General features: G+C 44.0%; 1 protein-coding gene across 4 annotated transcripts in view; it reads left to right on the top strand.

The window, feature by feature from the left end:
* Window positions 1-14,971, top strand: part of LOC122397745 (ryanodine receptor) — a 38,409-nt gene that overhangs the window by 4,950 nt on the left and 18,488 nt on the right. The window contains exons 3-18 of one of the 4 annotated variants that reach the window (XM_043397113.1): window positions 7,358-7,462; window positions 8,226-8,324; window positions 9,211-9,225; window positions 9,763-9,840; window positions 9,911-9,986; window positions 10,066-10,178; window positions 10,512-10,711; window positions 11,016-11,198; window positions 11,283-11,454; window positions 11,585-11,754; window positions 11,911-12,035; window positions 12,119-12,489; window positions 12,546-12,877; window positions 12,940-14,048; window positions 14,115-14,323; window positions 14,552-14,651. In XM_043397113.1, the coding sequence (XP_043253048.1) occupies window positions 7,358-7,462; window positions 8,226-8,324; window positions 9,211-9,225; window positions 9,763-9,840; window positions 9,911-9,986; window positions 10,066-10,178; window positions 10,512-10,711; window positions 11,016-11,198; window positions 11,283-11,454; window positions 11,585-11,754; window positions 11,911-12,035; window positions 12,119-12,489; window positions 12,546-12,877; window positions 12,940-14,048; window positions 14,115-14,323; window positions 14,552-14,651 (3,457 nt within the window). The remainder of the gene's footprint in view (window positions 1-7,357; window positions 7,463-8,225; window positions 8,325-9,210; window positions 9,226-9,762; window positions 9,841-9,910; window positions 9,987-10,065; window positions 10,179-10,511; window positions 10,712-11,015; window positions 11,199-11,282; window positions 11,455-11,584; window positions 11,755-11,910; window positions 12,036-12,118; window positions 12,490-12,545; window positions 12,878-12,939; window positions 14,049-14,114; window positions 14,324-14,551; window positions 14,652-14,971) is intronic. The other 3 variants (XM_043397110.1, XM_043397111.1, XM_043397112.1) reach the window with 3 other exon arrangements.

Here is a 14,971-nt window from a genome sequence, read left to right as displayed (position 1 = left end):
TCTGCGTGTAAATATCACCTGACCCGAATAGGTAGCGTACTCTCGAGCGGGAGGTAATTAAATAACTATGTCGACACCAAACGTGCACGTGCGTAGTCGTAATATGGTGTTGCAGGAAAATAAAAACCTCGTTAAAATCGGCGGCTCTTACTTATGATTATTTAGAGAAAAGTCAATTTGAGAAATAAATGCATTGGAACCGTGCATTGTTTTTCCTAGAAAGGACTCGTCGAGGCTCCAAGGCCTCGCAGGAAATTACTATGCCGTGGAGTGCCTGAAAGCGGCAGTCTGCGCGATCGTGCTACTCAATAATCGACAATCGTTGCTGCGTATCTCTGTCGTCCTTACAAACTCATACGCGATTGTTATTCGGGGCCAATCGAGGCGAAGAACGGTGAAAATTGCTCGCTAATGAAATCGTAAGGTATCGTGTACCGCCGTTTCTCTTAGTTACAACGTGCTAAACGGTCGCCAGAGCCGTTCGTGACGCGGAAACATAACGCGTACTCTCGGGAAAAATAATGTTATCGATCCCCATTTTAAATTTCGCGCTCTCTTAGGACCGACGAGGGAAACGTTTACGAGCGAGCAACGCTTTTGACGGGCGAAATTCTAACGCGTAAAAATTTAGTGCCTCGTAAAGAAGTATACAGACGATGTGAAAAAAAATAATGAATAATGCATACGAAAGTTTCATTCGACGAATTAAAGGTAACTTGATCCGTTAGCTGTCCAATAAAAATTCTACTCTAAATCGAACGATCCAATTACGTTTCGCGTTGAACGAGTAAGAGTTTATCCGAGTAGCTGCTCGATCAAATAAGCGTGGAAAATAAATCGTTATAAGGTAAAAGCACCAGTAGTGGGCGGCTTTAAGACTTTTCCCCGAGGGGAAACTACAACATTTCCTTTCCTTCTTATTGAATTAACGTGCTAAATCACTGATCTCTACAGTGATTTCTCTTTTGTCTGAGCGAATAAAATCATAGAGAAACCCTATAATCGAGCGTTGTAATCACCTTAGAGAGTTTCTAGAGATGTGTACAATTTCTGACCCAAATTTGACACAGCGAGCAGTGGGCTAATCGATTCTGTGGCCGAAGAATATGTATTATCGAGTAGATATCTGCTAGTTGACCTGCTGTATGCAGGGTTAAACCCGACGGACACGGAATCTGCGATCGATTCGGTGTTTGCGGTATCGCGTGAGTAATAGTGCCTCTATTAGATCCGCGTCTCGATAAAATTCGATCTGACTTCCGGAAAGAGGCTTGCAAAGGAAGGACGCGGCTGATCATCCAACCGATAGTTACGGGCTTTTGCACGGTGAATTTAAATCGAGAAATAAGTGTTTACGCGAATGAGCCTTATCGTTACTCCGAATTTCAACGCTATAATAGTTACTGGAGTTCTTCTTTTCTGCAATATTACATTCTTATTATTGCAACGAAACGTTTTTGTACAGTGAAAAGGAACGATCTTGAAGAGTATTTTTACCGGTGACACTGTTATGCCTTCTGAATTTTATTATAGAACTTCGTGTGCTCCAATTTCGTTCCGGAAATGAACGAAAATAAATCGTCAATTTGTCCAAAGTTTGCTAGTAGACTGAACGAACGTAATAAACAATTGCACGATATTCTGTCATTCATTTTTCCCATGATGATACAAGGGTTAGAATCGGAATTGAGATGCAATGTTCAAAAATACTCATTTTCACAAACGCTCGAACACGTGTCGACTAATTTTTTATGTAAATTCAGTGAGTACTGTCGAAATCGGTGTATGTTCAACCGTGTCCTCCCTTTTTCAGTCCAGTTTCGCAGGGACGATCGCGTCGAGTTCCAGATGGACGATGTTTCCCCCGGTCGAATATAATCCACTCGTTAATCGAGTCATGCGATCTCACCTGTCTTCCGGATCATGTCCATAATTGTACATCCCCTCCATGTCCTGTTGCTGTAATTTAATGTTAAGTTTCACTTGAGAATTTGATGGGTGTGTCAGAATACCAAAATGTCCGAACGGCCGAAAACATGTGAAGATTCCATCGGCTGATTTCGCACGGTATCTCGATCGCGAATGCTCGATTCCCATCGAGAATATGTTATCGATATGACGTCGACATTCTTCACGCGCGTTTCACTTTATCGTCGGGATTCGCGTCACTCTTACTTTCGAAACTTTGAAAACGTACGGGGCCTGCGAGCGTATGGAAATTTACAACGATGGTTTTATCCCTTGGTATCGATGAAAATCGATAAGCTCTTTTTAAAGTTCGCGTTAACCTTGCTCTATATGAGCAGCTGGGAATGGAAGTAAGTCAATTTTATCTCATTTTAAAAAGAGAAAGAGTGTCGACTCGCTTTCCCGCCTTTTTTTTTTAATATACGCCGATCTCGATCTCGAGTGCTCGTACGCTATGAACAATCGACTCGAACGAACGCGACGTTTAATGTGTCGTTCGTCTGTGCGACCACGTGTGTGTGTGTGTGTGTGTACATTGTTTTAAATATAATCGCTTCGTATATTCGAGAACAAAACGCCTCGTGTATCACAATGTTGCGTAGGAAATTGTGTCGTCGAGGGCGCCTCGCTACTTCGTAATGATCCTTAATTAAGTCAACAACTGTTGGCATCGTATCTCGCCACTCAAAATTACCGTCCACTTTCGCTCGCCGCGTCTTGCCCGAGTGCAAGTAAATGGACGTCGGTAATTAAAAATAATTATTAATTGCACACGAAACCTATACGCGCTGTTCCCGCGGCGCTACCTGGCGCTCTTCTTTAAGAGCGTGGCGACAGTTAATTTTAGCAATCGACGTTACATTATTCCGTATGATCAATAATATAGCATGCGGGTAGGCAACTCTTCATTAAAGATTCCGCGTCGAAAAGCGGTCGTGTGAGTTAAACGGCCCATACACGTTACGATTCCTCGTTCGAGAAGTAGTACAAGAAGTCTTACCAACTTTTTAGACGAGCACATAACCACGTAGGAAATTGGCCACGCTTGTTACGGTTTATCGTACGATCAATCCGTTGATTCGACTCCTTAAACATCCCCAGAAACGAAATCGTAGCGTGTATGTTTACTCTGTAACTATCAGAAAATAACAACTCCGTACGAAACAGCACACTCGTGTGAAACATTAAAGTTGAGAAATCTTTTCACGTATAAAGAGAAAAGAGAATATTCAGAATGCAATGAAGAACTAGTTAGACACATATCGTTCAGGCTAATAAGTTTTCTGTTGAATGCGCGGAATAGTTTTTTGTTACGGAGAATCACAGAAATCGGACAGTTCCACTAAAACAAAAAGTGTAATTGGACTTTGTAACTATATTAATGGACTTGGGAGAAAAGTCGTGTCATAGGATAATTGAGGTTATTAAACCATAGAAAATTCTGTACGATTTGTTGTATCTTGATATAAAATAGAACTATAGCATGGCCCAGTTACCAGAAGCACCTTGCACGTTGCGTGCGAGTGTTAGAACTCACCGTTTGTTGGGGAACGTGTATTTCTCGATGCGATATCAGCGTACATACGTGTTTGGAACGTTTTCTAAGATGTTAGTCGTCGACCGACCGTTTGTTGGCCTTTGATTTCGTACAGTTTGTCGTACGATAAATTATATAAGATCACACGCGTTGTGACTTTCGTTTAGTGTGTTGTATCGAGCAGAAATTCTCTTAGGAGAAATCGTAACGTGTAGAGAGCCTATTAGCGACACGGTGACTCCGTGAGTGGTTGCGCGTCATAGTTGTAACGTAGGCAGCAACTGACGCACTTGCTTTAGCAAGCACTAAAAGCTCGCTAAGGTAATATAGATATCGATCGGCAATTAGCATCGTCGATAGATTCGAATCACGTAATTTATTCGTTTGCTTCCGAAGCCAGACAATGAAACTCGCCACCAGACGAGACTTGTAAGTTTATTTTCGTACGAGCGTTGCATCGTTCCGTAATAGTGCCGCCAAACATCAACGAGAGATGCAAATTTATCATCGTATATCAACCGTACACGCCTCCGCTCCATAAAAAAAAATATTACTTTCTGAGAATATTTTTCGAAGTAGGATGCGTCTCGATATCGCTTCGTTAAGTAATCGGGAAGATCGAGCGAAAATTGAGAAAGGTCAGGGTTACGGATTGTCGATAAAAAAAAATCTGACCCATTTTTTAGATCGTTGACGTGAGAAGACCCCTTAATCAAACTTTTCAGAAAACAGGTCACGTGGAGTTTAGCTCCTCGACGCGGATGCAGAAGTCCAGATGATTTATGTTTACGTTGGGACAAAATTGCGCCGGATTATCCGGTAAGAAAATATAGATGCACCCTTGACCTATACCGCAACACGTTGCAGCTCCGATCGCGCTTGATTCCGCAGACGGCGGAAATAATCGGTTTGTTGGTTCGTTACGCGTGAGAGTAGCTCTCGTCGCGTATTGTTTACAAACGTTCGCGTGCAACGAAACGTAGCTGAAAGTTTCGACCACGGTTATCCATAAACGATGCGCGTCGCGGAGATTATTGGCGGTACGGTTCGACCGGAAATTGCGCGCCACTTCGACGAACGAGGGTGGAGGATAAAAATAGAGAAAATCTATGATCTCGTCTAGCGATTACTCATTCCCCGGGACCTTTTTTTGCTTCTCGATGTTCGAGCCTCTCGTTTTGCTACTGGGAGTTCGAGGATCGTAGTTGAAAACTCTCGAAAAACAAATCGTGTTCAAATATAAAATTTACATCTTCTAAAGTTCGTCGAGAGAAATTAGTTTCTCGAGAAACGGGAATGGAAATTTCGTTAAAAAATCTCGAGAATCCTCGAGAGGTCTCGAGCACAATCACCAGTCTCCTCGAGGAAATTTCTAAAGACTTCAGACGCCTAGGATGGCGGAATTGCGAATATACCCGGTGCACAAAAATAAAATTGCTTCGCGATTTCTACGTACTACCAATGACAATTTCTTTTTGACTATTTATGCAGTCGATTCGAAGCGACAGTACGACAGTTGTTTGATCAATGTCCCTCCAGATCGATGATTCGAAACGCTGTGCGTTGCACGGATGAGTCGCGTGCCTTTTCGTACGACGCACCACCGTGGCTCATGTTAATTCGTCCTCTAAGAGGCATTATTTATGCAACCCGGCGTACTCGTTACTTCCAGTGCGTTTAGGAGCGGACACGCGCGTGCCGGGTTTATCCGCGTGAAAGTATGCAAAGCGAAGGGGCGGAAATGGCGTTTTGCGACGGTGCGAATTGTAAATTGAGAAACGACACGGAACTTCGCGAGCTATATGCTGCATTAGAGTTCGACGCTGATAGAAATAACCTTGTTACGTTTACGCTGTTCACCAGACCCATTGCAATTACATTTGCAAGCGGATAATCGCGTTATCACGCGTATCATCCCCCTTCCGTCCGACAGAGCGAATGTGATGCGCTAATTTTGGATACTCGTGAGAATCCGTACCTTGAAATTGAAATCCTGGATCCGTAATGCAATGAATATATCGCTGAAGTAAACAAAGCTCCAATTTATAATATTATTTTCTAATCTGATATCATTAGATAGGATTAATGTTATTCAAAAACTACTTTTGCAATACTTCTGTCGGTCGATACAGTGCCGCCTCGCTTGTTGCATCAACCTACGTTAGGGATACTTGCAACGATTCGCCCTCATCGCTGTTTACGTTCCCTCGACTCGAGTGGCCAGCAGTAATTAAAAATGCATTTAAACGGCCCGTTTGAGCTCGACCAGTGCCAAGAACAAAGTCTTAAACCTCCTCGTACGAAATCTGGCTGTCCCAATTTCGTTTCGAGAAAAGGGATAGTATTGTGTTAAAATAAATTGTCCCGATTCGGACACCGACTGGGAACAAAGGTGAGCGTGGACGTAATTGTACGCTTAACAGCTGTTCATGAAAAATTTCGACGTAAACAAAAGCTGTTTACGTCACGGAACGCAAGGGTTGACAAGCATATATTTACCCGACCTTTTTTCACCCTTGGAGGAAGTATAATATGCTACTAAAGCGAGACCACCTATTTCGGTATCACTCTGTATGCAGTGTGATTCCAGAAACTGGGACAATGAGTAGCGGTTTTCCCCCAACGAAGATACAAAAAAAAAATTGACTGGGGGGAAATGTTGAATGCCGCGATGGGAACTGTCTTTTGATGGAATTGTAATGTCTCGTTTCGCAATATGCACTTGTACTTGTGTTTTAACTGGAACAATGCGTGGTTTTTTGCATGTATCGATTTTCTCATCGTTACGTAGGAGAATTGAAGCACGGACATTGAAAACATAGCACAGGGTACTCGAAAGGTTACCTATTTTGAGAATTAACAGAGATTTTTTAGATATTCGGTTAGAACCATATGGAATCGCTAACATTGGGCGTTGCAATACCAAATATAAACCTCTCGATAGTCCCACTTGACATCATTAACGTTTGAAGATACGATATACAGTAACGTTTGGCAACTTAACAGAGAGTCATTAGTTACATTATTATAACAGTTGAAAACAAGATGTCAGTGACATGACGTAAAGATAGTAGAAGACTTTAAACCTGCACTTTCCAATTTTCTGAATAACATATTTTTCTTAATAAGATAGGAAGGGAGATAGAAGAAATCGATGTGAAATGTAACTTCATATCGCTTCTAAGCGCGGTCTGACTCATAGTCTTCGTCTACTTCGTGTAGTGGTATTGCAGCCTCTTAAGTAACGCGTCTCGGTCGTCTGCGTAGCAAAACCCGTCTCTCTGACAGTCCACGTCTAAAATCTAGAGAAACGTTTCCCAGTATGCTTGTGTAAACCCGTTCACGCATTCCTAAGCGCGTCCAAATTGGTTCTGGCACTGTGGGTAGCGTCTGCCGTTTGGCTCACATCATATTTCGACGTTTCGCAAAGGTCGTCGTCGAAGCTCCCCGTGCATCCAACGCATCAATGAATCGGATCTTCAACAATAATTTTTAATTCTTAATTTCAACAAAATCAGAGAAATAACGTACTCCGAATGCATCGTCCATGGATGCATATTTGCTTGATAGAAACTATGAGATTGTTGCTAGAAATGCTTTGGCTCGAAAGTCTTTGGGTGAATAACTTTTCAAGGTAACAAACTTTTAGTAAGAAAGTAATAAAAATGTTTGCTCGAGAGTTAAGAAACTAATATTCCCCGGTGCCCGTCCGGAAATGTCGTTCCGCGGCAATTTTGGGAGACGGATCAGTGTTTGGCGAGAAGCAATTTTGTAAAATTGAATCAGATTGTGGTACGACGCGACGAGAATGAAAAGAGGAGATAAAACTGAACGTCGAAATGAAATTTTCAGGAGGATATGGTGTGTCTGTCCTGCACCGCAACGGGCGAAAGGGTTTGCCTCGCGGCCGAGGGTTTCGGTAACAGGCACTGCTTCCTCGAGAACATCGCAGACAAGGTAATCGCTCTTCATTGTTTCCATCCACGCGTCGACTGACCAAATAATCACTGACTGGAGAAACGTTAGACCTCGGAACGCCAAGAAGGTTTTAAAGCTCAAGTAGCCAATTAAAATCCTACGAATCCGACATCTGATCGAAACTTTCCGTAATTAACGCATTGACTTCCATCACAGCTAACATCCACATTTTAAATCAATAAAAAGTTCGATCAATTCATTTCCTGTGGGTTTGTCAGAGTTGGGAAATTTTTTAAATAAAATTTGTCCGACTCTGGTGTCCACTATTATAACTCTCCCCTAATCAATATACGTTCCACAGATTCCTACACCCTCTTTAATCGTGCAGTTCGATTTTATACCTCCCAATTTCCTATAATATTAAATTTTCGTCTTCCTCGTGTAAATAACAGTATCCTTTCGTTCATCTTACGTTTAAGTTAGATCATAAGTCTCTAGAATTTCCCATTAAAATTTTTCTCAGGTATAAAATCACATATATCTTTAATTATCGAATATTAAAACTTTTCTCGAATGATTACTGCTTTTAACATTTCAATTTTAAAGACACTATTTCGTAGTTAAAATAAAATTATTCTCGACAGTCAGTGCGTTAAATGAGAGTATATTGGGTCGTTTAACGCGAAATTTTGAACTTTGAGACCATTCTGAGTCGCTTGAATCCGTGAAAATAGGATCGAGTAATCATTCGTTAACTACTGGGAATCATGTGGTTTAATATTGGTCTGTTTTATGGTTATAGAATATACCTCCGGATCTGTCGCAATGCGTATTCGTGATAGAACAAGCTCTCTCGGTGAGAGCGCTGCAGGAATTGGTTACTGCTGCCGGTTCCGAGACGGTAACGTACCACTTCTTTAACGCCCTACACTATACGAAGATTCTCATACATTGTCGACTTAATCAGCGATACTCTGTGAAACGATTCAGGGAATCTGTTGCTCGTTATTCTAGCGAATATCACCGGCACTGCGTTGTTTTTCCTGTGCAAACGTTCGTGTTCCGTTTTTACTAAAATTTTTCTCCCTGGTCGGCTGCGACGACCAGACGAAAAGCAAATGATTTTACAGGATTTTTACACGCGATCCTAATCACGCGACGAACAGGACTCCTCCTTTGCATCATTCGTTTAATGTCAAATGAAAGATAAATCACCGTACGTAGATCACCTGCATAGGAGTGGGCCATAAAGTCTTGTCGAACGCAGGAGAGATTAATCAACAAAACCGCTGTCCTGTTTTTTTGTACAGATTTATCCACTAAACTTGAACGATGCACTTAGAAAGTAGACGCTCGCGGTGCAAATTTTTTCCTTGCGATACGGTTCGCAAAAACGATTTTTTTTTGTTTTGTGGGAGGGGGGGGGGAGAAAAAAACGGCGTAAGAACGATTTTCTGAATGCATCCGCACGCAAACCCTGTTCCAATAATTGTGGCATGCGTCCATGTAGCCGTGTAACAGTCACGAATTATGTTCATCATTATTCGCATTGTCTTTGTCCCACTCTGTTGTCCAATTTTGTTCGTTCACTACTTTTTTTTTTCTTTTTTTATTTATTTTCGTTGCGCTAAATCGAAGCGTACGCAACTCGCTAAACGGGAATCGTCCGCAAAGCGATTCTTTACCTATCGAACGACATCGTAGGCGTGTTTTACCATTCTCCACCATTCTCTACACTCACGATTGGCAAAGAACGAGATTTACAACTCTTATGTTTCTCTTTGCAGCAGCAAGAAAGTTTAGTAAGTATACCTTCCGTTATCACTTCAGGACACCGTTTATGTTCGTGCTTAGGTAACATCATTCGCTTGCGTTCTCTCTATATTTATTGTTCTTCCTTCCTTTTTCTTCTTTCTTTTGAACGTTAATCTTTCAGTTCGATTGTGTTCTTGTGCTTTTTATGTTTACGCTGACAGATTGTATATTATATGATTACATGCATTCGCAACTGCGTATTTTACGTTTCATTCGTTTAACAATTTTAACACGCTCGACATTTGTTACTTGAGCGGGCAGTCTGGTGTTTTGTATACAAAAAAAAAAAACGAACGTTATTTCGAGAAAAATGCAAAAACGATGATTCGATCCTGAAACGACCAAACTGTCCCTTTAAGATTATTCGTTAGCGATCGTTATTTATGGCCTCCTCTTATCAGTACGCTTATTGACTTTTATTTTTCTTTATTTCTCCTCTTCTTTTAATCGATTTTCGATCTATGAACATCTCAGGCGAACCGTGGACGGATTACTGTTTTTACAACGGATCGTTACGTTTTTAGGGAAAAGGCACCGGATCCGGGCACAGAACGTTATTGTACGGCAATGCTATTCTGTTGAGGCATCAGAACAGCGACATGGTAAAATATTTGTTAACGGACGATATTTAACATTTTTTTACAAGACTGAGTATCCCCGTTCTCGTTACAGTATTTGGCTTGTCTATCGACTAGTTCGTCCAACGACAAGTTGGCTTTCGACGTCGGTCTGCAACAACATTCTCAAGGTTGGCTAAAGAAATATTATTTACTCAGAATTCGCATTAGCTCCCGCTTGTAATTTCAAGCACACTATCGCTCGTTTAGGGGAGGCATGCTGGTGGACGGTGCATCCAGCGTCGAAACAGAGGTCCGAGGGTGAAAAGGTCCGAGTCGGTGACGACCTCATTCTAGTATCCGTGGCCACCGAGAGATACTTGGTAAACGATCGTTTAAAATATCGTAACACATAAATAATTAATATTCCTTCAATATAAAGAAAGAAGTGCTTTTTTATTACGAAACGTAACCGATATAAAAATCGCTCCGTTAAAGTTTCACCGATCGCAAGGACCCATCCACTCCCTTTTATGATCCTGGCATATAAATCGTAGAAAATTCATTGACGATAATCTCTCTCTACGCTTTAATGAAAAGAATCGATATATTTCGTTGGCTCTGTGCCCGCACGTAACCACTTCGCCCGCTTGATCCATCAAAGTTCTCGCCGTGCCAGAAATTTCGTGCCATCGATCATACCTGGTTTCTTTCAGCACACTACGAAAGAGAACGATCTGTCGGTGGTGAACGCCTCGTTCCACGTGACCCATTGGTCGGTGCAACCGTACGGTACTGGGATCAGCCGAATGAAGTACGTCGGTTACGTTTTCGGCGGCGATGTTCTCCGATTTTTCCACGGCGGTGACGAGTGCCTCACTATACCGTCGTCCTGGAGCACATCGACCAACCAAAAGTAAATTTTAAAACGATTCGAAATACTTTGAGAGATTCTATGCAAACTATGAAAAATTGGCGTGTTATAAAAGAATGAAATCTGTCTCCCTTTGACCACGAAGCGTCCCTTTCCATTTAATTACCGAAGATCAAAGAACTTTTTTAAGCTAAACCTTGAGCGTTCTCTGTGTGCAAAATCTCGATAAACAGTCACGGATATCGCTGTTTTCATCATCAGTCGAGATAGCCGTTTTTGCCAATAATTCGATTAGAACGGCTCGGGACCCGTAAGGCTTCCGATACTTAATGTACACTATTTACAGTATAGTGATCTACGAAGGAGGAAGCGTAATGAGCCAGGCGCGATCTTTGTGGAGGCTGGAGCTGGCGAGGACAAAATGGGCGGGCGGTTTCATAAATTGGCTACACCCGATGAGGATCAGGCACCTCACCACCGGACGTTATCTAGGCGTGAAAGAAAACAACGAACTGTATCTGGTCGATAGGTGAACACTTATTTTTAATAAAGTTCAAGGGTCACGGCGAATGTCTAGCCTAGTCGCGAACAATTTTTCATTATGCGTTCGAAGGAACGAGGGGACGATCGAGACGTCGACGTTCTGGCTGCGACAGGAGAAGGATGACCAGAAGATCATTCTCGAGGATAAGGACCTCGAAGTCATCGGTATGCCGATTATCAAGTATGGTGACTCGACTGTTATCATGCAGCATGCCACTACTTGTCTCTGGGTCTCGTACAAGGTGAGGGTTCGTCCATCGGTAGAGTGAAACGAGCAAAGGAGCAATTTAATATTGTGGGCTTTAAACAAATGGGGTTGAAAGGGGTCTTTGAAAAGATTATATTTACTTTTGACTTGGACAATGATGACAGTCGTACGAGACGAAGAAGAAGGGCGTGGGTAAGGTAGAGGAGAAGCAAGCAGTACTTCACGAGGAAGGAAAGATGGACGACGGTTTGGACTTCTCCCGGTCGCAAGAAGAGGAGTCACGCACGGCGCGAGTAATTCGAAAGTGCAGCAGCTTGTTCACGCAGTTCATCACGTGAGTGTCTATCGATCAGTCGTAGTGGATTCGTTTATATTAAAATACGAAATTAAAAATGGTAGAGGCTTGGATGGAACCGTACAGTGCCGTTACAAACCGAATGATAAATTAACGTGGACAGGCAGATCGCTAAAAGGACCGAATATGTTTTAGAGGCCTAGAGACGCTGCAAGTAGATAGAAGAGCGTCTATGTTCTTCCAAAATGTCAATCTGAACGAAATGGTGATGTGTCTGGAAGACTTGATTAATTATTTTGCTCAACCCGAGGACGACATGGGTAAGGAAAACGTTCCAAATCTAAGATTGTAGTCTAAATCTTTCGACGAAGTCGTAAACTATGAAACACGTCGACTCTTTCAGAACACGAGGAGAAACAGAACAGGTTCCGTGCTCTGAGGAATCGTCAGGACCTGTTCCAAGAGGAGGGTATACTGAATCTCATTCTGGAGGCCATCGACAAGATCAACGTAATCACATCGCAAGGTTTCCTCGTGGCGCTTTCGGGCGACGAGAGCGGCCAGGCCTGGGACCAAATATCCGGATACCTGTATCAGCTGCTAGCCGCCATCATCAAGGGAAATCACACGAACTGCGCGCAATTCGCCAACAGCAATCGTTTGAACTGGCTGTTCAGTCGCCTTGGCTCGCAGGCGTCCAGCGAGGGCACTGGGATGCTGGACGTCCTCCACTGTGTCCTCATCGACTCGCCAGAGGCTCTGAACATGATGAGGGTAAGCAGAAAGTTATTCTAAGCTCGAATTATTTTTCTGAGCGTTTGCCTCTGCAGGACGAACACATCAAAGTCATCATCTCGCTGCTGGAGAAGCACGGAAGGGACCCAAAAGTCTTGGACGTCCTTTGCTCGCTGTGCGTGGGTAACGGCGTCGCGGTTCGATCGTCGCAGAACAACATATGCGACTTCCTGCTGCCAGGGAAGAATCTTCTCCTTCAAACCCAGCTGGTGGACCACGTGGCCAGCATCAGACCGAACATATTCGTCGGCAGAGTCGAGGGATCGGCGCTTTATCAGAAGTGGTACTTCGAAGTCACCGTCGACCACATCGAGCAGACCACGCACATGATGCCTCATTTGAGAATAGGCTGGGCGAACACGGCAGGGTATGTTTGTTCGTTCGTTTCGTAGCAACACTTGGCGATTCATCGTTTCTGTCTTCGATCAGGTACATGCCGTATCCAGGAGGAGGCGAAAAATGGGGTGGCAACGGCGTGGGCGACGATCTTTACTCGTTCGGTTTCGATGGCGCGCACCTGTGGACCGGTGGCAGGAAAACTCAGGTGGTCCTCAACGCCACGGAGCCTTACATCAGGAAGAGCGACGTGATCGGGTGCGCTTTGGATCTGACGGTTCCGATCATCACGTTCACCTTCAACGGAGCGCCCATCCTTGGATCGTTCAGAAACTTCAACCTGGACGGGATGTTCTTCCCCTCGATCAGTTGCTCCTCGAAACTGTCCTGCAGATTCCTCCTGGGAGGCGACCACGGTCGTCTAAAGTTCCAGCCCCCTGAAGAATTTTCGCCCTTGGTGGAGAGTCTGTTGCCCCAGCAGATCCTGTCGCTGGACCCTTGCTTCTATTTCGGGAACATGAACAAGGTGGTGTTGGCTGGCCCGTGGCTGGTCGAAGATGACACCGCTTTCGTCCCCGCGCCGGTCGACACGTCCATGATCAACCTGCCGTCCTACGTCGAACAGATCAGGGACAAACTGGCGGAGAACATCCACGAGATGTGGGCGATGAACAAGATCGAGGCCGGATGGATCTACGGGGAGCACAGGGACGACCTGAGGAAGATTCATCCCTGCATCGTGCAGTTCGAGAGGCTACCGGCTGCGGAGAAACGCTACGACACACAACTGGCCGTGCAGACGCTGAAGACCATCTTGGCCCTGGGATATTACATAACCATGGACAAACCACCGTCCAGAATAAAGACCTTGAGGCTTCCGAACGAACCCTTTATGCAGAGCAGCGGTTACAAGCCAGCTCCTCTGGACCTCACCGCCATCTCGCTCACTCCAAAGATGGAGGAACTGGTGGATCAGCTGGCAGAGAACACACACAATTTGTGGGCGAAGGAGAGGATCAGCCAAGGCTGGACTTACGCGCTGAACGAAGACTCCGAGATGAGGAGGAGCCCTCATCTGGTGCCGTATCCGAAAGTAGACGAAGCCATCAAGAAAGCTAATCGCGACACCGCCAGCGAAACCGTCAGGACGCTGTTAGTTTACGGATACATGCTGGAACCACCCACAGGGGAGCAGCACGAAGGTGAGAGTTTGCTAAGAGAATTGTTTCCAGTCCTGACTCATCGTGGAATCGTTCGTTAAATTTCAGCGCTACTGCTGGAGGCGAGCAGACTACGACAATCGTCCTTCAGGACCTATCGAGTCGAGAAACACTATGCTGTAAGCAGCGGAAAGTGGTACTTCGAGTTCGAGGTTCTAACCGCTGGTCCAATGCGCGTAGGTTGGGCCAAAGCTGAGTGTATGCCTGGAAGCATGCTGGGAAGCGACGAGAACACTTGGGCTTTCGACGGTTACAACGTAAGTCCTCAAATATTGTCTTTCGAAACCGTGATGAACATTAACTTCGCGACAACGTTAGCTTCTGGACAGCGCGTTTCTCGACGCGAGTAGAATTAATTGTATGCATTTACGATCAACAGCGTCCACGGTAAGATAAAATTGTCAATAAACATAGATCGTTTCGCGTTATCGACGACGGTTTGCGTGAAAAAGTGATGAATAATTGATATCCATCGTGAACATCAGGTGACTAAAGTACACGCTGGTAGCCACGAGTCGTTTGGCCACAAATATCAAGTGGGCGACATTGTTGGATGTTTCATTGACGTCGCGGACAGAACGATCAGTAAGAGTCCAATATTTTCAATAGCCGATCTAAAAGGTCCACTATTTTTTGAGTTTTCACGTCTACTACTATTGTCTTTGTCTCTATATGTTTATTTCATGTTGACTTGGTTGTTTACTTTTTTTCTGCATCCTTGTCCCCGATGTGAATGAAATCGATGGGAATTTCATTCGAACGTGTGGCTTGATTTCTATCGATGTCGCCGGAATCTGCGGAGATCGTTTCTCAAAGCTACATCTGTACAGTGTACCGATCAAGTGTGTATGTCTCCTCCCCCCGCCCCCTTTCGTTCGAGTCTCGATGTTTATCGCGATGGCGCA

Source organism: Colletes gigas, unplaced genomic scaffold, assembly GCF_013123115.1.
Source record: "Colletes gigas isolate AHSC1104 unplaced genomic scaffold, ASM1312311v1 Colletes_gigas_Sc00010, whole genome shotgun sequence".
NCBI lineage: Eukaryota > Metazoa > Arthropoda > Insecta > Hymenoptera > Colletidae > Colletes > Colletes gigas.
This window is presented reverse-complemented; position numbering and strand designations above follow the sequence as displayed.